At 43.8% G+C, this 25,400-nt stretch overlaps 1 protein-coding gene across 6 annotated transcripts in view; it reads right to left on the bottom strand.

Moving 5' to 3' along the window:
- Positions 1–25,400, bottom strand: part of epha3 (eph receptor A3) — a 180,653-nt gene that overhangs the window by 25,688 nt on the left and 129,565 nt on the right. For 5 of the 6 annotated variants that reach the window (XM_062402042.1, XM_062402043.1, XM_062402040.1 and 2 more), the window contains 7 exons: positions 20,061–20,216; positions 16,177–16,536; positions 10,403–10,527; positions 3,816–3,978; positions 3,089–3,194; positions 2,445–2,509; positions 1,065–1,190 (listed from right to left, as the gene is read on the bottom strand). In XM_062402042.1, the coding sequence (XP_062258026.1) occupies positions 1,065–1,190; positions 2,445–2,509; positions 3,089–3,194; positions 3,816–3,978; positions 10,403–10,527; positions 16,177–16,536; positions 20,061–20,216 (1,101 nt within the window). The remainder of the gene's footprint in view (positions 1–1,064; positions 1,191–2,444; positions 2,510–3,088; positions 3,195–3,815; positions 3,979–10,402; positions 10,528–16,176; positions 16,537–20,060; positions 20,217–25,400) is intronic. The other variant, XM_062402039.1, reaches the window with a different exon arrangement.

Here is a 25,400-nt window from a genome sequence, read left to right as displayed (position 1 = left end):
CCACAGAAAAGCAGTGTGGGATTAATAGAATCTACAGCACAACACAAATATTTCACACGAGAAGTGAATCGCATTGATCTTTCCATATCGGATTTCTAATTAAAAAGAGCCAATACCCATGTATCAATCCGACTCTATAGAGAGAAGCATAGATTTCTCCGATATGTACGATGAAATATGCACAGAGGAGTGTAGCAGAGTCCGGTGTGGACTCAGGTATTAGACTCTCAGCCGTCCTGACAGCTTTACAGTGTGGAGAGCTGCAGGGACCCTGGAGACTGGCCTGCTGTTATGCGCTGTGTGCTCTGGTCTCATCCATTCTGCCTCAGCGCTCGACATGAATCACAATGCATTACCCTGCACTCCCGCTCAACTTATCAGGGAGGAGAGGAGCGGAGAGGTTTGCTTTACTGTTCTGATAATTAGATTTAGTTGAGGATTAGAGCATCGGGCAAAGAAGAGACCAGAGAGAGGCAGGACAATGAGGGAAGAAAGAAGGAAAGAGGGAAATTGAGGTTCACAAATCACCCTCTCTCCGTTTCCACTGTATGGGACTGGAAAGAAGAGAGATCAAGCTGGGGCATGAACATCTTTCTCATTCCCAGCTGTGTGGTGTAAGTCTTACAGTTAAACTAGCCTGCTGCCACGAATATACATATATATGTAAATATATATATACACAGTATATATGTCTATATACACAGTATATATAGGAATACTACTTGCACAATTTTTGAGTGTTCATGCACTTGGTGAGTCTTTGTCATTGAAATAGAGCATGAAAGAGTGAGGAAGTAAAAAGGGTTCTGATGTAAGAGAGGGGAAAAGAAGAAGCAATGTATTTTCTTTTAATCCGGTTTAAAAAAAAAGTTCTGGCTACTGAACTGAAAAACCTTTGTATGATGAATCACGAAAACTGGTGATCTACTTTTTACCTGAGCTGAATAATGTATGTCCCCATTTTATTCACTGAGATGATCATCTTTAACTATTCTTATGGTAACAATGTTATAACAAAATAAACTCTACGTGGCATTTTGGGTGAGGATGTAGTGAGGCCTCACCTGCTCCCACAACTTTATCTATGGCGATACAGGAGGCGTCCAGCTCTTTGGCGAACTCATGCACGGCCTGGCTCGGGTCCTCGTACGTGTGGGGGTCCACGTAGGTCCTGATACCCGGCAGACGCACTGCAGCAGCAGCAGAAGAAGAACAGAAGGTTAATGACCATTTAAAAAACTCTTTGTAACAAGTGTCCACTTGAAAGAAACTTTGAAAATCCTCCCTCAGTCTGAATTTGTGAGATTTGGTGTAGACTGGATCACGATGGGATTTTAACAGGATGCAGTTGATGCAGTAGATCACGTGTTAGATAAACAACAGCTCTAAAGTCAAACAGTTTTTACGTCTTTAAGTAAATCTCATTTTATTTAAAAAATGCACACATGTTTATATGCAGCTGATCTGTGATTCAAACACAAACAGTAACTAATAAAAAAAGACCCAAGTGACGTGTCCAACATTATATTATATTAGCTTTGGCTAAACTTAAGAATTAGATCATGCTCACAAAGAAGACTACGGCTTTGGCTACTTTACAGATGGAACATTCAGACCAAAGAACTAAACGTGGCTATGTGAGTGTTGTTTATAGACAGTCTTGAAAAATGTGAATCTATTCTGTAAGTAATAAAGTTGTGCTTTATGACCCCCCCGTGGAGTTTTTTATGTTCTGCCTCTGACCCATCCTAACTATTCATGAAGGAGTGGACAGATGCTGCGCGGTGCCTGGGGAGTTTCGGGGCAGGGTCAAGGTTAAAGGTGGGAGACAGTAAATAACACTTCACATATGAATAAAGCAGAACAAGTAAAAAATGTGTGAGGAACATTTTTTAAAACCTGTGTTGGCCGACATCGGACTATCAAGCTGTTTCCTTGGCTAATTTACACACGGGGGATATTTTACATTAAAAACTATCTTTACATCATCATATGAGCGAAGCTTTTTCATCCCTGGTCAGATGTGCATCAGCTGAGATGACTTTCCTCCGGGGTAAACCTCATAATTAGGGGTCATGTAAACCTTAATTCTCAGCACTGGCTGCAGCTGGCTACGGGAACCGTCTGAACTTGTTGCCTTTCCGAGTGAAGCCTCGCGGATTGGTTTGCAAATGGACCGAGAAACCTCCTTCTCAATATGGTCTCGGTCCGACTGCAGTCCTCTCATATGACCAAACCAACCGAGGTAGAGGGGGGAACCACTTCAAGCGTGGAAGGATCAGCTCTAAAACAACCGGCGGCTGGCGTAGTGGTGTGAGAAGTGCTCGGAGAGAGACATCTCCCCTGAACGTCACTCACACACTGCACCTCCGCTCCCTGACCTGGTGAACGGTGGAGTGCAGAGGGGACGGGTGGAAGCGGGCCTGGGGAGAACTAATACTTACAGTGACCGTTGCCAAAGTGCAGTCTTTTCTCATCAGGATGTTTGGATCTGCTGTGGCAACAAAACCTGCCAATCCAAACAGAGAGAGGTCAGAAATAGTGCCATGTATCCCAATAAGACGTGGCCCTGCCTGGAGGGGAGCAAGAACTCTGCGTGTGTGTGTGTGTGTGTGTGTGTGTGTGTGTGTGTGTGTGTGTGCGTGTGTGTGTGTGTGTAATCCTGGCTCTTATAAGCCAAGAGAGGATCAGTAAGTCTTATAATGAGCCATGGATTTATACTCTCTCTGAACAGTACTGACTGCCAACTTCAGCCACACACAACGGCAAGGCCCAAGCAGAAGCACAGACACACACACACACACACACACACACACACACACACATACACACACACACACACACACAATTCTTCGTTTTCTCCTCTGAACACACTCCCAAATACATCTCTTACAATGTGTTTTTACAAGAACGAAATAAGACATACTGGATAAATTACATTTCTCCAGTTCTATGTGGTGTTAACAGGTTAATTGTCATTTTAGCACAATAAACAATCAGTTTTAATGCAACGTTGATGAGGGAAGAACGAATGCTGTGATTGGAAGAGAGGACATTTGGACTGGAGTCAGGCGAGTGGTGGACCGACCTGCCGATGAGGACGTAGAGCAGCACGGTGAGCAGGATGATGGCCACGGCAGAGGAGATGGCGATCAGAACCACCTGACTGTTCTCACTGGAGATAGAGAAGGCTGCTGGAAAGACAGAGGGCAAAAAAAGCAAATAAATCCATTAATCCATTAATCCATTAACAAATATTAGCTGCCTTACAATCTACCCTCATATGTGGTAAAACATCAACATCATTTTTAATTTTAGCATAAGAGCACATTAAAGTTGATCTGTACACACTTATTTAGACAGACTAACTCTTAGAAGGTTTTTGTAAAAGCCCGTAACAGCATTCGATCAATAAAGACCACATGAGAAGCTTATTAAACTCAAAAGTTTAAACACTATTGATGCAATACTGCGGTGAAAGTTAGACTAAGTTGACAAAACGTCGGATATTTTGTGCCAGTAAATGCAAACATATTTCAATTTGGCCAGTTTCATGGAAAAATGATCACACCGATGTTGTTGCTACACCGGAGAACAAAATCTTTGGAAACAGTTGTTAGACCACCGGACACAAAGACTCTCCTGTGACGCACTGCAGGGCAAAAAGCTTCACGTGGTTTCACAATGGCAACAGCATCTCACTAATCTTTATTAGATATTTTATATTACAGGACAAGCATTGGCCTCACGTCTAATCTGCAAACCCAACATATTTCCAACATGCCGCGGTGTGTGTGTGTGTGTTCTGAGCTTACAGTCGGGGCTGGTCTCGAACTGGAAGCTGGGGCTGCTGGCTCCGTACCCGGCGGCGGTGCGAGCTCGGATCTGCAGCAGGTAGGCGGTGTTGGGCTTCAGCCCGTTTAGAGACACATTGCAGCCGCGTGCCCGGAGGATGGTGTAGCTGGTCTCATGCTCCTCCTGCGAGACAAGAAGGACAAAGACCAAAGAGAGGGATCAGATATTTGTGAAAAAGCTGTCTTGTGTTTTTTTAGAATATGCATTTTCGGACAAATCATTGAATATAACACACCCACACACACTAACGCACACACTTACACACATCAACACCACCAGCCCGTTTGGCCGCTCTCCCTCCCAATCTTGATGAGTTATGCCCTTTATATTTTATGACTTCTCTCTCTACTGATCTCCACTGATAAAGCAACAGCAGGATTTACACACCGGGTCTGCGTTTGGCACATTGCTTCCAGATGTGGAGAGAGGAAAAAGCAGCAGAGCAGACGAGAGGGCAGCAGGTCGATGCAGAGGAGAGCCGACAGAAAGTAGCCCGACGAGTTTTCAGTTAGAAAAATAGGAGGATCCAATCCGGTCATGTTGTTGGGATTTTAAAATGTATATAGTTGTACAGTATCATCTGCTTGAGAAGTAAATTTTACAGTGGCGGTTCTTGGATTTTTTTTAATCAGGGGCCAAAAAGGGGCCACAAAGCAAAATGTACTGTTAGCTCTATAGCATCATTGAGTATATTTTGAAGATTTTTCCTTGCTCAAGAACATTGTTTAATGTCTAATATATATTAGTATTACTAGTGAGTGATTCATTTATGAAAAAAATAATGTTTAGGCACTTCAGGGGCCAATCAGATTTCAGCAGGGGTAAGAGCCCCCCTGCCCCACCACTGGATCAGCTCCTGCATATTTACTGCAATTTAAACATTAGTTGGTGAATTAAACACTGCAAAAAAATATTTTATGATATACTTGAATATATTTTTTTCACTTTTTCTGTAAGAGAACAATTTCAATCAACTTTGAAATGTGCTTAAAGGAATGTCACTCGTAATAAATGAATTAATTTGAATTCAGTTAAAACATGGTAAAAATACATCAAGGCAGCCCATCACTGCCAAGAAGATTCACATTTTGAAGGATTGGGTAACATAATGCTGCACGGGCACATCAAATAGCATGAAACGAAATAAAATAAAATAAAGATGTGACACTGTTACTGCCGAGCTGTGTGAGATGAATCTGCAGGGGGATGACACTCACCATTTAGAGGCTAATTTATGTCTCGAACACAAATGTCAACAAATGTCACATTCCCCTGTCTGAGCCTCACAGCCCATTTGAACTGGCCACCGCTAAATGTGCCGGGCCCCGCCGTGCCCTCCAGGCCTTCAGTCCTATTAATGCTACGCTCAGTGCTATGAAACCAACTGTCAGACAGGAGGAAAAATGGGGCAAGGCTGATCCTAAATCTTTCAGGCAACCTTCTAGGGATGACTCCAACAATCCTAAAAATGAGCTACATGTTTTGCAACACAGCCAAGGCTCATAAAAACCATTCAAGGCCGATGTGCGCCATGTCCGGGCAGAGTGAAATCCTCGTTTTTATAGACCCCCGGTTATTAACAGGCGCTCATTGTTAAAGGCTACGGCATAAACACTCACGGACATGCACACATGCACAGGCTGCGTCCAAGAGAAACTTCACGCCCACTAATGGAGTGGATCAGAGTTTTATGGCGCACAAAGCTTTTTTAAAACTGGTATGTGTGTGAGGAGGTAACCGATACACCAGACCTGCCCTGAGACAACTCTTCAGCGCAACTATAAATCTGCTTGGGACTTGTTGCAGTCCGGTGCACAGGGCGGTGTGCGAGCGCCCTGGAAGTATCACACAGGTGTTACAGCACAAGCGTTTGTGTGCGGGGGGGATACACAGACACGGAGAGCGACACGCGGGTCAGACACCTCTCCTCTACGAACGCTGCCGCCCGACAAGCCGTGTGATTGTGGAATATCCCATTGTGTGTCTGTGTGTGTGTGTGTGTGTGTGCGTGTCTTGCCAGCACACGGCTAGAATTTAATATGGCCTCTGCGCTGCGTTCTGCTTTGATAACGTAAACAAGGCTGTAGAAAATTATAGCTTGTATTACACACACATTCACACACAGTCACAGATGAAAACGCACACGGACCCACAAACAGGAGATGTGCAGCAGAAGTCTTGTAAATACAGTGTTTCAGCCAGCATTCCTTCCATGTAAGACTAAATAAACATCCCTCTCTCTCTCTCTCTCTCTCTCTCTCTCTCTCTCTCTCTCTCTCTCTCTCTCTCTCCCTCCCTCTCTGCTTTTTAGATTAAGCCGATGAAACATGCAAAAACAATCTACAGGTTTATTTCCACAAAGTGCTCTCAATTGCCTTATCGGCTGCATAGCAACCTTTAACCTTTAGAAGATCAGTGGGCCTGGGATTTTCAGAGATAAAGCCCCTCTCTTCTTCTTCTTCTTCTTCCTCTTCTTCTTCTTCTTCTAGGAATCTTTTCGGGTTGGGAATTCCCAGGAATATAAGCAAACGTGCCCGGTAAGAATTCCAAGATATAGGACGCGTAGGAAGTGCACAGCCCGAACAGTTTAGACACTCGGGCCTTTGGTTTCATGACCGTGTGGCACGGCGGTATGCGCTGGCGGAAAAGAGCTGTGTGGGCAGAGTCGGAGCCAAAACACATGGTTAGGTGGGTTTTCATTTAGAAAAGAAAAAGAGCTGCAGTGGGTTTTCCTGGCACGTCCCATCCCGGCTACCAATATCATGAACCTCCTCATCGTTAACAGAAGCACAACTTCAGTAGACATCTGCATAATGTCAGCCCCACACATACATCCATCAACCTCCAGAAAAAAATAAAAAAGACTAAAAAGGCCAAATCAGTATTTCTTAACAGCTCCAGCCTAAATGTTAAATGTTAAACATACCATGATTATCATAACTGTGTATTGAAAACTGCTGAGATGCATTACTAACAAGGCTGAATGGAAATATAATATGTAGAGGTGGTATTAAAAGGAACTTAAGTATAAAAATTTAGTAATACTGATTTAGTTTAATAACATCATAATTCCCCAAATCCATTTAGGGAATAGTTTCGTACAGTGAATGTACAGTGACCGTATTGTAACAGATCTTAAATTCCTCTATTTAAGTCACTATACTATTTCTAATATTTCTATTATTTCTTTTTTTCCCCGCGAAAAGTAAAAGAGGGGTGGGGCATGACAGATTTAGATTTGTCAACATATTGGTTGATTTCTCAGAGAATAATTCATGGATATTGTTGAAGACAAATAATCAGGCATGTTTTAGGTGCTGATAATTATGAGTGAATGCACTTTGGTGCAAATCTAAATAGAAATCCGGATGGAGGGAATTTAAAAGTGGTTTCACAAGGGGAGGTATGCACTTTGCCATTCTAGTTCCATGTGTATTCACTCAGAGTTCTGTGGCATAATAAACCAACTTCCTGCTTCCAATGGAAACTTTGAAAATGTCTTAGTGTTTAAAGAACTTACAAACAATGGCTGACATGACATGTTATTCATGATGCTAACTTTTTAATACTTCAGGCATAATAACGTGGCCTCCCAAAGCGCATCATACTATGTGCACTGACATCTGGGTTTGCATGGCTGACTGAAAACTCAGATTTGCATCAAAATTACTAAAGAATATTATTGTTCTCAGTTTTTTAAACGTCTCCAGCTTACTGCTGCTTCCTATTGAATACTGAAATGCATCTGCAGGAAAAAAAAGTAGTCCACTGAGTTTTCCATCTACGATGAAAGTACTTTTAATTGAGTGATGTTGTGCGGTTGTTGGCAAAATATTCCCTCTTCTACAGTAAGACGACCTAGAGTTATTGGTAAATTGCGACTGGATTACGTGATAATACACACTGTGTATGTGTGTGTTAAACTTGTGTAAATACAGACGGAGAAAACCGCAAACACAGGAAAGCTAAGCCTTGCTGATGCTGCAAATCTGAACATCTTACTAAAAGCTCTGTCTTTTAATCTTGGTCGCTCTGTGCACAGTTTCAGCCTCCTGCTCGTGTGTGCTTGCAATTATGCCTGCGTGTGTATATGGACGTCTCTCTCTGTCTCATAAGTGAGTAATGGTGTGGTCTCAAACTCTTGTCCTCCTATGGCCTTGATCGTTGGCATGCCAGGGGCCGACAGCGTCCCTCTGCCTGCCACACGAAGAGGCCTCTGCCCTGGGTTGGGAAGGGGGTCTCCCCTGGTTGTCCCAGTTTATTCTTCTGCATGGAAGAGCCCTTTGTCCGGGGTTTGAAATCCCTGGGTATGTATGGCTGCTGTGGAGAATCGTCTGGGAACCTGGTTTGTGTGTGTGTGTGTGTGTGTTTGTGTGTCTGTCTCTGTGTGTCTCCATTAATTCCCGAGAGATGTGATGTGATTAACAGAGATCAGTACAAATGCCCGACGTTTTGTCACAGAGACTCTATGAATTGATACACAATCGTGACGGGTGAGCATGTGTGCGTGCGACTGGGAAACCACACTGGAGAATTAGACCTGCGGGGAGTTCTGACCTGGTATCAGCCATTAACTTCTCCTGTCGCTGTTTTCCGGCCTTGTTTTAACATCTTAGGTAAGGATGGCTGAGCAGGGAACAGAGTTTAGAGAGGAAACAGCTTCTGTCGGCCTACTAATCAAGAGATTAGGGGCCACTGTTGGCATTCAAGCAAACTGTGATCCTGGACACACATACCTACACACACACACACACACACACACACACACGCACACACAAACACACACGCACACGCACACACACACACTGAATCTGCCAGTGTGATTAAACTTGCATCCACGGCTAATTTCACCATCAAATGTCAGCCATAGCACAGCGTCGGTGCTGAAAGCCAGTGTAATTCGTTCTGCACTAATTTCCCTCACAGAGGAATGAGAGACCCCACAGACGCATTTACTGTCTGCCATAAAACTTGTCTCCATTAAGGAGGCGAGGGGAGAGGAGGACAGGATGAAAGATAGAGGGAGAGGTGCAGAGGGGAGATGCGAGGTAAAAAAAAAACAAAGGGACGGAGGGCAGGGGCAGGGGAATGGGAAAGGATGCAGAAAGATTTACAAGGGGGGGAGGAAAGAAGAGAAGCAAAGAGAGAGGAGGATAATAGGAAAGGAAATAGGAAAATAGAAAAAATTGTAAATACGATTTTTTATTACGCCAGTTAAATTAATTCCATTCTCAGACTGACATACTTATCTGTAGTCAAGCGATCCCCAATAACTAAGTAACGTGAGCTTTTTTAAAGAGTGAACCCATAAAAGAGGCATCAGACCACTGTGTCCTGGCATCTGAAAGTGAGAAACCCCATTTCCAACCGAATACGTTTTAACTTAAGCCCAAGCCTGCAAGATCGAGCAGAGTTGAACTTTTTTTTTCAAATCCAAAGTATCAACATGTGTTGTTGTTGTAGTGTGACTTTTGGCTTCGAACATGAAACACATGGAAAACAAAAAAGCAACTCTGATCTTAAAGCATAAAGAATATTCTCTTTTTTTTTAATCTGGCTGAAGTTTGATGAGAAGATTTCCACTAGTTTATCGCATTCAGGTCGACAGGACGTGGGACAGTTCGACCACAGGAAACTTTGGACGTGTGCACTCTCACCTGGCTCAGCTGGGGAGCACCTGCTATGGGTTTGAGACCCCAAAACCTTAAGATTAAGATTAAGATGCATTTATTAGTCCCAAAGACATGCCCAGACATGCAAAGGCACAGTCATGCAGGTAGGGACATTAAACCTCTGCTTTTGACCCATCTGGTGCAGGACACACAGAGCAGTGAGCGACCTTGTACGGCGCTGTCCAAAGCGACTTACATTTTTAGTACACTCAGCATTTTATGAGGGGCCATTTTAGGGGTTCAGTATCTAGCCAAGAAACTTAGGCATGCAGATGGAAAAGAGTGGGAATCAAACCGGCAACCTTCTTGTTGCAGAACACCCGCTCTATCCCCTAGGCCACGCTCTCCCCTATGCTCCCCCCTATGCTCCCCAGATGTTGGGGGAGTAAGGTGCCTTGCTCAGGGGCACTAGACAGGGTAGGGAGCCTCTTTGATTTTTGGACAGATCAATCCAGGTTCGTCTTTTGTTGTTTCTCCGTGGAGTCGAACCAGAGACGAACCAGAGACCTTCTCTGCCCATAGTCCAAGTTTCTGCCACTAGACCACCGCCACTGCCAAGACTCTTTCAGCCGTTGAGCAATTTTCATAGGAACAAATGCATCACGGCCTTTGAAGCAAAGTATCTGGTTTTACTTAATAAATATCCACTGGTGAGAACAGCTAGCGTTGCTTTGTCAAAACATAACAAGTTTGAGGCTCACTAATTAAAATGTTATATGTGGTAGAAATACTGGGAGTGGCCTCATATATACAAGATACATAGTGCAGCCTTCTCATCCAAACATGTTGAACTATTCCTTTTATATGTGCAGGTTATGATGCTGCCTTGCTCAAAGGCACATACACATTTGATGAGTGATATATTCTGCACCAACCTTTTCGTAGTATTTGATCTCATAGTCCAGGATGATGCCGTTGGGTCGTTCCGGTTCCTGCCAGGACAGAGACGCACTGTTCCGAGATGTCTTTTCCTTTCTGATCACTGTTACCGGAGATGGAGCTGGACGAGAGACACAGAGAGAGGGAGGGGGGGGAGAGAGAGTGTGAGCTCCTTTATACTGAGGTTCAGTGGAAGTTCAGGCCCCGGTGTTGCATCCTGGCAATTGTCTATGGTTCCTGTAAGCCTAATTTATTTAGCCGAAGCCCAGTGGGGCCATATTAAAGTCTGTGGGCCAGGGTTGCTGCTCGGGACGAGACAATGTGCACTAATGCAAACACTGGCTGGAGTCTACACCCACTCACACAGAGTCAGAGATATCAGCACTTCACCACAGTTTGAGCAACACAGCGACCAGGGCTCGGTCCAGAGGCTTCAGCTTCAAATCCTCAGAAGAAAAGAAATGTTTGAACACCTGAATAGTCAAACCAAGGTCCAGGAAGTAAACTAAAGACTTTTGTGAGACATAAACATGTGTCCTAACGGTCCTCCTTAACAAAACATAGTTCAGTTTAATCTGGACTGAGACCTATTCTTTTGACCTGGATACATTTTGGTCAGTTAGTTTGGACCAATGTCTGAGGAGAGAATTGAAAAGTTGAAAAGGAACAGTTCACCTAAAAAAATATAAAATTCACTCATTATCTATGAATGAACTTGAACTATCTCTTTATTTGTAACAATTCTCATCTCCACACTCCATATTTTCCTTTTCTATACTGATATTTATCCACTTCTGTCTCCTGAGAGTTCTACAAAAAACACATGAAAGTGATCATATTTTTACCTCACATGACCTCCTGCACCAGATTACTCATATTTTAACTCCAGCATAAAGCATTTATAATGAATTCGGTCTTCCTATCATTTTACGAAGATAAATTCTCTGAAGCACATAAAGTATGAGCAGTAATAACCAGCACAGTGAAGTCTGCCAGGTCAAAATTTGAGTGGTAATCTCTGGCAGGAAGCACTGGCCAATTTCATCAAAATAAAGGAAAAACAAGGCTGAGCCTGGTTACCACCTTAGCTCTGTGTAGAGCTGGTGAGGATATGAAGCTGCCATTCATTCATCTACATTCAATCAGTTTCACACAGCTCCCGATTTTATTCCTTAAGAAGCAATTTCTCCACAGAGATCAGCGGTTCGTCTGCTACTGTAGTGACCATTGTTCCACTGCATTTTGAAAAAGGGCTTTCTTTTCAATTTGAAACCCTTCACGCCGTCTCCCATTCCTTCTCTCTCTCTCTCTCTCTCTCTCTCTCTCTGTCTCTCTCTCTCTCTCTCTCTCTCTCTCTCTCTCCTATCTCTCTCTGCTGTCCCCTTCCCTTTCGGTTTGGTGCACTCTCCCTCGCCAATCTTCCTCGCCAATCCTTCATCCATGCGTTGCTTAGCCTCGGGGAGTTCACATGGTCCCAATCTGGCAATTCAGCACATCCCTCCCTCCATCAAGCCCGGTACCCCTCCCTCCGTTCTGTCTCTCGCTCTTCACTCCCTTTCTCATTTCCCTTTTTTACTGCTCTCTAATTGCCAGGCAGCTCCGGGGCCAGCCCGGCATCTGAGGCATCGACTTTTAATTTTATTAGACCACAGGAAAAAACATGTTTGTCTTTGAAATGTTCGAGCCTTTCTTGATTGTGATTATATGGCTGCATGGTGCGCCTGTGCGTGTGCGCGTGGGCTTTTTTTTGCGACTTTTTCCCTGCATGCACCCGTGTGCGTATTTCCTCGGGAAGTTATTTTTTCTGCTGTAATGAATCCAGATGGGGAGAATCTGTTTCTATACCCCCTGCTCCTCCTCTCATCCTCTCCTCCTCTCCCTTTGGTTCTGATAGCCGGGTGAGGCTGTGCTTTTTATTGGCTCTGTGGTTTATGGTGGTAATGATTTACTGTGTCTGGGCCGCCCCGGAGGCAGCTTCAAGTTCCTCTCCTCCTCCCGTTCCTTCTTCTTGCCTCTCCCCCCACCCCCTCCTCCCCCCCTCTCTCTGTGCATGTCTATTGGCGAGCGCTTCACTTGCTGTCACTCTCTCTCTCTCTCTCTCTCTCTCTCTCTGTCCGTAGTTTGACTGTCAAACTGATGCATTAAACCAGGCCCATAACGCCCTTTAAAAACTGGCCCACAGCGTCATTCACCTGTGACGTGAGGGGCATGATGCAGCTGTTGGAACGCATCTATTTCTCCAATACAACACTGGTGGACTACTGGAAGTGAGGTTGGCGATCGAACTGCTGTTTATTTAATATTAATACATGATCCATTTATGATGATGATTGAAATACAGACTAGCTTATGCAAAAAACGTGCCAAAACTCAATTTCCACTCAACTTTCCCCCATCTCCCAATCTTACACATTTCTTTGCCCATATTCTTGGACTTCACAGCTATTGACCATCACCACCTCCAGACATTGTGGGAAGACATTATTGATTCACGGGATCAAATATTGATGAGGTGGCAGAAACTAGACGAACGCACGTCTCTGTCTCTTCATGGTCACTGTTAACCCGACAGTCACATCAATAAGCAGGTGAAAGCAGGTGAGAGAAGGGATTTATGGTGGCTGCGCCTTCTCCTGACAAACTCTCCTCTGTCAAGTGTAAAGAGCGGAGGGCAGAGGAGGAGGGTGGAGGAGGAGACTGGAGGAGGAGGGTGGAGGAGGAGAGTGGAGGAGGAGGGTGGAGGAGCGCTATCTGACAGCACCTTGACAGCGGTGCCAGGACACAGCACTCCTTCCCGGGGGAAATACTTAATCCAGCTTTTACAAGCTTTGCCATCGGCACCTGTATGTGTGAGCGAGTGTGTGAGGGAGAGAGAGAGAGAGAGAGAGAGAGAGAGAATATGCAGCGTTGGGTGGGGCTTGCACACTGACATACCTAAACCTTGTAAACTCTCCGGGCTGATGGAGAGTGTGCAGCTGCAGGCTCCAGATATTTGTCAGAGAGACGACTGTGAATGCGTGTGGTTACAGAGGTGGGTTCGAATGTTTTTTTTTGTGCTTCAACGTGTGCGTGTGTGTGATTGCGTGTGTGGGATTGATCTATGATATGGAAAGGGCCGAGATCCAAGCAATACAGATGGTTTGCAATATTCCGAGCGCACGCAGGCCTCTTAGTGTTGATAAGCTGTCTTCAGGTCTAATATATGTATTCAGTCACGGTGGTTAATCACACACAGATCATGATTCTAACTCACAGCAGACGTTGGGAAAACTTAGTGGAACACTTAGCTTTTAATCCACATTGACGTTTCTACTCACAAGACAAAATGAGGCCTCACACGTGACATTTTATATATATATATATATATGAAGACACACACACACACACACACACACACATGTCATCTATATTTACCACTCGTTCTCGTCCTGTCACTTTAAAGAGGTCATGTCTGGTCCCTGTCACTTGCGATACAGCCCCTCGGTGACACCAGTGTAAACAGAGCAGACATCTGTTTGTGTGTACATGCAACCTCTCACAATTTGCATAGTCTTCACATGACAGCTTCGGTCTTTAGCGGGGTTGACAAATGTACGATGAAGTGTGTGCATCCTTCATCTTCCTCCACCTAATCAGAGCAACATGAGGCCGTCTGCGAGAACGCAAATGTTTTCAAGTCTGTTGCTCCCGACGTCTTCTGGAACTTTTCTGTCGAGCCCCTCGAGTAAAAACTCTAGATAATGTCCAAGTGAGCCCCTGGGAGCATACGGCAGGAAAGTGTTGTGAGCAAGTGGGCGTGTCGATGAAAAGAAGACAGAGACGAATAGGTCAATATGGAAAGACAAGGAGATTTGAGAGCTTTCGTTAATAAAGGGCCAATGTCGCACATGAGTTCAGCAGCTGAATCTAAGCGTCACGTCCTTCCTCCTGCGCTCTTCAGAGACCCAAGCCCTCCCCTGAATGCTCCTGACATTCTCTTGTTGTTGTGAACTCGTCTGACAATCTCACGTCTTCATGTGTGAAAGGCAAACTCCGTAAAATGGCAGGACCCACTTTTCTGGACATTTCTCCAGAGTTCATGTCTGAGAATGGTTCTGTTAACCTCACAGCTATAAGTGACAAAAAGTTAAAGTGAGAAAGCTGAGACTTTAACTTCCTCCTCCCACTTGCAGCTGCACTAGTTTTGTTAAGCGCGACCTTTAGAGTGCAAAGTTATTCTGAGGACTGAACACTTCTGTGACACTGTTTTAATATAGAGGTTATACAGTGTGGAGGATTCTGGCACAACTCCACCTCCTTCCACGGTGCATGGAGAAGGAAAAAAGCATTTGAAGTATGACAAATGGAGTTTGAACCTCTTTACAATTGTATTAGTCAGTTTATTAGGTTTGGTTCTGGAATTTGTTTGGAGTGATTAATTCTCTTTGGCTTTTCTTGATTTCTGAAAATGCTTTACTGATTTTTCTCTGATTGGAATCCGAGAGGCAGGATGGAAATGAAGTACGTGTCAGGGTCACACGATCGCATTCAAATCAGAACGAATGTGGAGCCAGAAACACTTTCCTGCCATGTGCCTATCATCATTGATGTGATGGATTGTGTAAGATAGACCTTGCTGTTGACAACTCATGGGAGTGAACCCTACATCTGTTCACTTTGCTCAATAAACCCCCCTTCCAAGTGCTAAACCCCCTTCGAACATCGAGTCCTACAAAGAAAGTGTGCAGACGCACAAAGAGAGAATGGCTGCTGTCTGGGTTTGGACAGTATCCGGTGGAAATAATGGGTCCTGTGTCCAAGCAAAGAGAGAAATGGAAAAAGAAGACCAAAGGTAGAGATAATGATTGAGAAGTAAACAGAAGAAAATGGTGAGCTGCCGACACACAATAACAAACACAGAGATAAACTGTGTAGGAGAAGATGAAGGGAGAGGGAATGAACTGATGAACTACAGAGGGACTTATTGGTGAATTCCTTGCTGGAGTCAGGTATTTCTGAGGTTTGGCTCTTTCTCTTTTTGCAGCGAGATTTATTTCACTCTTGGAATTTCACATCGCCACTTCCCTCTCGCCTTTCGGATTCTTTCGAGGACTGAATGTGTGGACAGATATTTGTATAAAAGTTGGACGGGTGTTTCAGAAGCCCATCCTCGCATGAAACGTGTCAGTAAAAAAAGATTTGATTTTTTTTTTTTACTTTGCATGAAGGAGGAGGACATTCGATCCCGGTCGTTAAACCAGAGATTAGTGGCCTGGGATCGGCTTGTAAATGTCCAGGGCTGATGGTTGGGGTGCACATGTTCGGAGCATTCAAACTATAGGTCCGAGTATGATATGAAAAAGATATTACAGGGGGAGGTAGAAAGAAAAATCATTTTTTCATGCATGAGTTGTCTTTCATAATCTTTTCACATGTGAGGGAGGCAGCAGGAGATTGTCCAGGCACAGGAGGGGGGAGAGCGATGGAACAGGGGTCGTCGACTGGACTCAGGGCTGAGATGCCAGCCATGAGCCATGAGCTGCTCCACTTATCAAAGAGATTTGATAAAAACCTTTTGCTCTTGTTTTTTCGTCACTAATTCGATATAAAAAGTTAATAACAAGAGCTTTGTAATCATAGTTCAGGTTTTCTTGATACAGACTTTACAAAGCACCAGGGCCTCTAATGCAAAAGGGTCATTTATTGCCATTTAAATAGTTCACTTGCTAAAATCTCTTTGTGTATCGATTGAAGCAGTATGTACTATAACATGAACTATAAGCCATCTTACCAGCTTGGTTGGTGGTGATGGTGACGGCGGCGTACTGCCTCATCTTGGGTGCCGAAGGTGAAACCCCGTTCTGCGCTTCAATCTCAAATGTGTAGTTGGTGTGAGCAAGCAGGTCGCCCACCGTCACCGTGGTGTTGTGGAGGCCCGCGGCTCTCGGCAGGAAGCGCACGTTGCTGCGACACGGCTCACAGCGCATGGTGCCGCCGTTGCTGCCACTGGCCGCGACGGCCCGGCAGCGTTTGCAGAGAACAGTGAAGGTGACGTCCCTGCGGCCACCGGCGTCCTCTGGCCAGCTCCAGTCCAGGATGACCGAGGTCTCGTTGATGGAGGAGATCACGTTGCGGGGAGCTGAAGGAGGACCTGGTGGACAGAGCAGAGGGGAACATGTGGTGAGAGGCCGGCCGAGAAAATGGGATGGTGATTTGATGCATAGGAGGAGAGAGTGGTACTGGATGGGAGGGTAGAAGGGTGAAGAGTAGAAACCATAGAGAGGAAAGAAAAAAAAACAGTCGCCTGAAAATACAAAAGTAGTATACCTACTTGGAGATTTGCATTGAAAAATGAATCCTACTGAATGCTGCACAATGTTAACCAAACCCTGTCATCCTGTTTTGATTATGGTAATATCAGGTTTGAGATAATGAGTCTGTATATGTGCAGTAACAGAAAATATGACTCGTTCTCCCTCTCGTCTTGGATCGGTAAGAAAATGACATCCTCGTCCAGAAAAGAAAAGAGGCTCTGTCAAAGTCAGACCGACATATAAAAGTAAAAATTACTAACAGATCCCTCTGAATATTTCCAGATTTTTATATCAAAGCTATGACTGTAATTACATAGAGGACGAAAACAAAACTGCCAAATAGCTCTGCTGAGGAGTTGAGCAGGAGTCGGAGGGAAAGAGAGCGAGACGCCCTCACTGAATTGTGCGTTGAGATAAAGTGCTTTGTCTAGTTTGTTTGACTTGACAAGAATTTACTCTCACTCCCAAACCAGGCCCAGCTCCCATCCTTTGTAATCAGCATTCCCATTCATTGACTGAGTTTGTGTCGGAGAGAAATCAAAGGAATAACACACAAGTCTCAATTTGAACAAATATTAATTTAAGACTACTTGAGAATAAATGCAGAAGGCAATTTGTAATTTTTACCAGGGTGGCGTCACCAATCTTGCCTGCAATGGACAGTAAAATCTTTATGGATATGTTAAATGGCTACTGATCCAGGTCGGATATCTCTCAGTGCTGCTGATGGTCAATGTTGAAATTAAGCACACATGACATATTGCATTGCGTGAGAACCCAAAAAGGTTTGGCACACCGAAAAGGAAAACAGTATAATCACAAAGCAACCGCAAGAAAACGTGCATTTCTTTTCTCTCAGCCACATCAGGAATTCCCAAATCAAGGAGAAGGAGCTGACGTCCTGCTGCTGTCAAGATAAGATTGATTCAGAACAAGCATCTGATCTGAAGCACACTCAGGATAAAACCCACCTCCTGGCAATCATTACGTCTTTCTCAACCATTAACTCAAAATCAGAATTCCAGTTCAGCAACAACACATCAGAAATAATGTTAAGATCAAGATCAGTGTTGTCGCTTACTCCTCACACAGGACGACTCGTTTTCCTTCCTTTGATAGGCGCACATCGGGAAAAGCCCCTTCAGAAGAAACCGTGTATTAAATTATGGACTATATTTATGTATCTTATATTAAGAAAATCCACATGTCAACCACAATCTGTGAACTGTTAGCAGCGAGTGCATTTTCCTTCATGGTAATCTCCCCCTGACAGTCGTCTGGCTCGGACACACATCCACCACCACCGATCACATCAAGGTTTTCGGGACCTGTAATCCACATCAGATATTACCTGCCCTGCAGATGCATGCACACGGCCCCATGCAGACGATCACTAACTCATTCAAACTGTCAAAATAACGCAATGGACGCTGAGAGCAACTTGTGACTCGGACGCAGCCGTTATCTCCATTTGCACACAAAGGGGACTTTAGGTAATTGACAATTTCCAGCCTCCTGCTTATCACCGGAGATCTCTGCAGACACCGAAACGTTTTGAAAGAAGCACTGATTGTCTTTAGGGAGGCGCGGTGATGGTGGTGATCAGCGGGGCGGACCGGCACGTTTTGTTCATGTTTGTGATCATGTGGAGGCGGTGCCGTGGGAAGGAGGGGAACGCATTAATGCCGTTTTAATTGCTGGAAATGAATTCTCGGCGAGCAGGCGAACTTTATCCACTGTTAAGACAGCTGTTGAAAGGAACGCCTCGTGACACATGCAGCAGGAAACCCATCGTGGATGAAAGCGTTTTTCTTTTTCTCTAACTTTGGTGTTCTCATTTTTCCCGGCCTCATAGATTCTTTTTCCTGCCAAAATCTCCAGTCAACTCTAAACAACCTCTGTCACACCGCGAACAGTGAAATCCCTCCTCTGAGATAATCATGATCATTATCTTCTAACAACTTATCTATTCATTTGCAGCCCGCGCGTCGCTCAATCTGTCCCAATGAGGGGAAATGTGCCTCGTCCACAAGATGGTTTGGAGATTATCACGACAGGAACCTGCCATGACTGTCTTTCTAATTAGGATTCTGTCGATGGCTCAGGGCGTCGATTTGTATTTTTTAGACTGTTCTTCACACAGTCAAAGACATTTTCTTCTTCTTTTTCCTCCCCAGCCCCTTTAGTAACGGATGTATCCATAATCTGACATCAGGGACTGCAGTGATTTATAGTTTTAATGGGGGTGGGGGGGGTGGGGGTGGATGCATCTTGGACGGATTGCAGGAGGCATCTGCATCTGCAAACCATTTGCATCAGATGGAGACAAAGGGGAATCGTGTAGGGAGTAGGAAAAGTGATAAAGAGTTCCCGGGCAGCCGTCGCTTCAGTGACCTTCAAATAAATAAGGAATGTTAACCCTCTTTGTCTATTATTTAGCTATTTCACATGAAAACGGTCTTCAATTGTGTTACGTATGTCGAAACCAACTGTGAATGAGATCCTGCACAATAGGATTATACAGTGTAAGATGTTTTTCTTCTGGATACAAAAGCCTCAGGATAAAACTCAAGCTAGTATCTGTACGGTCATGCAGCTTCTTGTGCAACACAATAAGGTTTTGTTTTATAGGAATTACAAGGACAAAACATTTGTGTCTACTAGAACAGAGTATGAAAACGATTGAAAGCAGCTAAGCAGCTCTTTAATGAGGTGATCGGACAGGTTGACAGTAGCATGTTGTACGGGCTACTGGGAAAAGTCTTCCATCACCACATCAGAAGGTTTCTCTGGTCAGGTCTCTGATAGAAAGCAGTGCACGAGAAGCTGAGGGGTGTTGAGCCAATCACAGCCTGGAGAGACTAACGCAAGCTTTTATAGCAGGTTAGACAACTGTACGATTAACTCTGGCTACTGGGACTGAGACTAAGAAGAGAGCACACACCACAGCTATTTTTAAAAATGTATAACTTCTCAACTTAGTTCGTTTATAACGCACATCCTTCAAAAGGATGAGAATGTTGATATTTTATAACACTGATTAGAAACCCAGCGAATAAGTCTGGCTTTTGTGTAGTGGCTTAGATTTGTATGGTTTTATTATCTATATTTATGAATTTGATAATGGTTATGTATCTGATTGTATTTTGTTTAACTAAAATGTTTGTGTTCATTATGTATATTTTGTCATCTTAACTTTCTTTTGGTACTGTATTTTCTATCATTGATTGTTAATCACCTATAAACAACGTTGAAATGCTTTGTATAACTTTGAAAGATGCTGTATCAATAAAGCTTCATCAATTGATAATCACAATGCGATCACACAATCACACAAAGGCACATGCAGGCTCATACTTACGGGTGCAGGCCATGGCGGCAAGGTCGCCCTCCGCGCGGAAGTAGTTCTTCTCACAGCCGCAGTGCAGCGCCCCCTCGTGGTGGGAGACGCTGTGCGGCGGACACTTGGAACACTCCATGTTCCCGAGCGTGGACTTGTAGAAGCCCGCCCTGCACACTGGAGACAAAGGGACACAGACGGAAACATGAGCATCGCGCTGAGGCAGCACATCGACAGCCACCTAATAGCTGCATCTCTCTTCACAGCACCTACAACGGGCGCGAGGAAGGGAAGAAACATGGGTGACTTTCAATCACTCGCTCTCACACACATACACACACAGCAACCGCAGGAAGAGGCCTGAGTGTAAATCTGCTGTCCGTGTAACAAGAATCCATCGACTGCCGGTAAAAAACAATAATTCTCTGGGATCTCTTTGTCTCTATTTCTCTCTCTCTCCATCCCTCAGAAGGCACAGCATGAATAATGCAAATTGTCCCCTCAGATAAAAGGGCTGCTCTCTTTAAATATCTGCGGTATTAAATCTGCACTCAGCAGCTCTTTTAACTCCTACTCACCACAAATCTGTTGCAATGTGTGCGAGCAGGGCGACACTCCACCTATACATCGCACAAGTGTCTGTGTTTGTGTGTCTCTACGAGGGAGAAGATCAAGGAGCAGGGGATGAGGAGAAAAATACTTTCTTCATGTTTTTCACTCCTGAATTAATTTCTCTTTCCATTTAGTTCCAACTGCTCTTTTTCTTCTGCTCTATCACAGGTTCAATCCCTTCTTATCTAATCTATTCTGATAAACACTTAAGTCCACAAACGCCTTTTTCTATTATAATAATGCTGAAGTTGTTTTAACTGTAGTTTCAAACACTAGATGCACTATTTATAATGCAGACAAAATGGAGCAACTATTTACTGTGTATGAAGATGTTCGACATGACGGCTCCCAAAAGTGAAGCCAAAATGTCTCGCTTGCCCCCTGGTGGCCGGCTGCAGGCCAGTTCATAATCTCTGCTGCCTCTATATTGATTGATGGGACTTAAAAAGTCAAAGTACATGTTTTAAATACTGGTGACATTTTAAGTAGTTCTTATCACACTGTTGTTTCCAGTAAGTTTGGTTTTAATTGATTATTTGATGCTATAAAAACGGTGGAATGTCACAGCTGACAGTTTAAACTGACTTGCAATTGGTCGATGGGACCTGATCACTACTGCACAGACTTTGTCTACAAAAACACAAGATGGTGGCGTTTGCATATGTTGGCTTCATTTCTGGATAATGGAAAAAGTGGAGACAGTGTCCATCGTTATATACAAATTTCAGAAATCACTTCAGTAGTTTTGAATAATCCTGCTAATTATCAGGTAAGGAGGTAATAACAATGATCCGAGGATTAAATACAGTATTTTACAAATGTGACTTCAAATCACATGCTTCCAACTTTCAAAAGCAGACTTCAGTTGATCAGACTTCATATTGAATTATATAATTCAATATGTATTAAAACCTGGACCACTAATCATCATGCAATATGAAAATGTACAGGACTCTGAAACTGTTGCACCAAACCTCTCTCTCTCGCTCTCTCTCTCTCTCTCTCTCTCTCTCTCTCTCTCTCTCTCTCTCTCTCTCTCTCACTCTCATTCACACACGATTTAAAAAAGATGTCTTGCAGCTACACGCCCAGCAGAATGTGTGGGCTCAGCAGAACAGCTCTGACAGATCCCAGTGGTGGGCAACACACTCCTGCACGAGCCAACACTGCCGATACCACTGCCCTATCCATCACTGACACTGGCACACCAAGTTCCCCACGCTGCACTAAACACTCCACTATAGCTCCTCCAGTCTGCATCATGCACGTGAGCGTGCGTGTGAGAGTAATAGAATGTGAAGCGGGCTTCAAACCGCCCTGTATGATCCCACTCATGGAACGACAACCACAACACTGTGCTGACACGCACAGAACAGACCACCCTGATTGGAGGACACACCAGGAAATTAGAGGTGACAGCCAGCGCCCCCAGCCAATGGGGTGAAAGAGGCGGCGAGATAACCGCTGGGTCAGCAGAACAGCATAGAACAGAAATGTGGATTAACAGAGGAACGTTTATGATATTGATCTCATACCAGTGACTGAGTGGGTCTTCATCTGATCCCTCCATTCATATAGAACTCTGACAGAGAACAGGTCACCTCTATAACCCCAAGCAAAGATGCTGTCAGTGTATGCATTGGCCAGTTGTTAAACCACTGGGCTCAGTTCCAGCTGGATCTGTTTCCCTTTAGCTGCTGAGTTTCTACGAACTCCAGGCATCGCTCTCATTCAGGACTAGAAACGAATCAATTATGGAGATATACACGGTATAGGCACAGTATATTTGTTGTCAAGAATTTTCTATACCAAACGATAACATCGAGGTAAGTGATTTATCTAATAATGATAGTAAAGTGAATAATAAAGCGTGGACCTCCTGTATCTGCCTGAAGCACTCAGCTCTAAGCCCATTAGTTTCCTATTGGAGACAAACTGCAAATGGGTCACAAATAGCCTACGGTTGTATTTTCATTTTGAAAGAAAGCTTCATAATGTCCTTCAAAAGCTGGGCATAGCAGCTTTTAGCAAACGTTCTTCACAGGAAGGAGAGGAAATGGAGAATGCACGACTATTAGACTACATTGCGCCCTTTCATTGTAATGAGGGGGGATGTCATGCAACCGTAAAGCTAACTGATGTGTTCATAATGAGGAATGAGCTGAATCAGTGTTAGGATCCTATATAGCGGCATTCTTTTGCATAGAGCATCACATGTTTGCCAAAAAAAAGGTGTTCATTTGTTTTTGGGGATATTAGGGCCACATTTAGCAGTTGAACAACTTGGCTACATTAGGCTCACATACGTTTTAGTCAGGCCACAAGAAGGCCAAAAGTCATCCTATCTGGGCTCCGTCAAGGATACTTAGTTAGTTGGATCAATTTGTTGGTATTAAGAAAAAAGAGATAATCTCACCAGGGTTATCCTTTAAGCAGGACCTATTTGCACCTGCTGGACGAACTGGACATTTTATACACTTGCATGAATGATTCTCACAAGTCAACACTCTACAAACAGTCATATTTCTCCTTGAAAGTCAGAAGTACATGTACTTCTCAGGGCCGAACACAGCTGTGAAACTTATCAGGCTCCGAGTGGATCTCGTAAACATTCAATATGAAAATTAATAACCAAAGCTGCACTTACGGAACGAGCTTTGCACACGACAAAGTGGTGATAAGTTGTATTTCCATGACCACAGCCTTTAAAAATATTTTTATAAGAGCAGATGGAAATGGATAATAAAGGTCCTTTTTCTTGCTTGTGTGTCTGCCAGGATAAAACGCAGCTCTGACAGAGGCTGATGGCAAAATCTGATTTGGCTCGCAGGAGGTTAACTCCACATCTAGAGCAGAACCGGGATGTGTAACACTGACATTCAGCAGCAGTGTTTGTGTGTGTGTGTGTGTGTGTGTGTGTGTGTGTGTGTGTGTGTGTGTGTCCTGCAGGAGAGGAAACATATCACCTCTTGAGATGGCAGTGTATGTGTGATTAATTAAATGATGTGTGTGTTTTCACAAGAGCATCACTGCCTTTGAAAAATGAGGAGAAAATGTAATATTTGCTGAAGAGAATAAAATGAATGTTCCCCAGAGGAAACATCACTGTAACTAGTCCTTTGTGATCACAGCTTTAAATATTATACCTATATTATATATTCATAGCATCAAAAAGTAAGTAAAGCCAAACTTCTCAAAGGAATGAACACTTGAACATTCATCAGTGTGATAAGATCAAGCTAAAATGACAAAAATAATCATACAGGAGCCAGCCACCAGGGGGCAATCACACATAAAACCCAACTACAAACTCAAGCCGGAGGGACCAGGTTCGGAAAAGTATTTCAACTGATTTTGTTGGGGTCGGGTTCGGTCACGTTGGCAGGGCTGTCTACTGGATTATTTACACTGTATTTGTCCGCAATCATGGAAACCATCAGATTCGGGTTGGGTTTGGATACAACGAAGAAGAATGCCTGTCTGGTTATGGTTATGACAGCAAATTGCCAACTTAGCCACACTCAAACACAATAGTACATTAAAAACGTCCACAATCTTGAAATTATGATTATGGGACGATGGAACCATACACAACAACAAAATAACACTAGTTTAATCATGAGTTATTATTCCATCAAAGTGTATATTGGGTAAATATTACACACTAATCATATTTTGCTGTTTTCCAATTGCATGTGGCACATGACAGTTTCGGTCATGATCAAAAGATCACAGCGTTGGTAAAAGCTCTAAATCAAACTGTAGAATTGAGAAATGGTTCCACCCCTTTGTGTTGCACAACACAATATCTAGCTACTCTCTGCACAATGACGCCTGACACACGATATCTCCATTCACTTTTAAACAGCGCTACACAATTACAGAGACACACTTATACGCACACATGCAACTCCAGTCGCCACATGATATGTCGGTTGCAAAATAACTGGGGCTGCAATTTGCTCAATCGATAGTCTAGGTCATAGGAGACCCTCATCAATAATTAACATGACTGCTGGACGGTCTCGTGGTGGCAGGCAGCCCCTCGTTTCAGAATGTATATGTGGAAAAGCTGACCTGCCCTTTGTGATATAAGAGTTTGATATGGTTCTTAATAATGGAGCCAACTTCAAGGAACTTTTAGACAACAAGGCAAATTGACGTATTGTCCAAATGTGTGATTATAAAGCAAACATATTTCACAAGTTGACAAGGGTTGTTTAAACGGAGCCTAAAGCTTTGGTAGCAAGTTACACACACATGATTTCAAATAAGTAAACCATGCTAACAGTGTGTGGAAACTTTACTTTGAAAGAACCTTACACTCGAAAATCCATCACAAACCAGAATCTCATCAGAAGCACAGACAAGCTTTTATTAGAAAATACTAGAATCACCAGAAAAAAAAGATCATCTCAGCATTAAAGCGTCTCAAGCGACCTGCATCCTCTTGACCCCTGACCTGACCCCTAACCTGCAAATTTATCGGTGTCACATTGTGGAAGTGGGAAAGTACCTCTGCCCTTGACCTCTGTCTGTGTGTGTCAGCCTAATTCAAGGCTCCTGTCTCCAGTTTTTTTCTCTCTCCATTACATAAACACACACACACACACACACACACACACACACACATGTTGTCAAGGTTCAGTCTTGTTACAAACAGAGCCGGATCAAAAGGACCTAACAATTGATTTCCTGTTTCCATACCACCTCTGCCTCCTTTCTTTTGAAATCGGACAAGATTGCAGT

This window comes from Platichthys flesus, chromosome 13, assembly GCF_949316205.1.
Source record: "Platichthys flesus chromosome 13, fPlaFle2.1, whole genome shotgun sequence".
Lineage (NCBI taxonomy): Eukaryota > Metazoa > Chordata > Actinopteri > Pleuronectiformes > Pleuronectidae > Platichthys > Platichthys flesus.
Note: the sequence above shows the minus strand (reverse complement) of the source record. Positions and strands in the feature narration are given on the sequence as shown.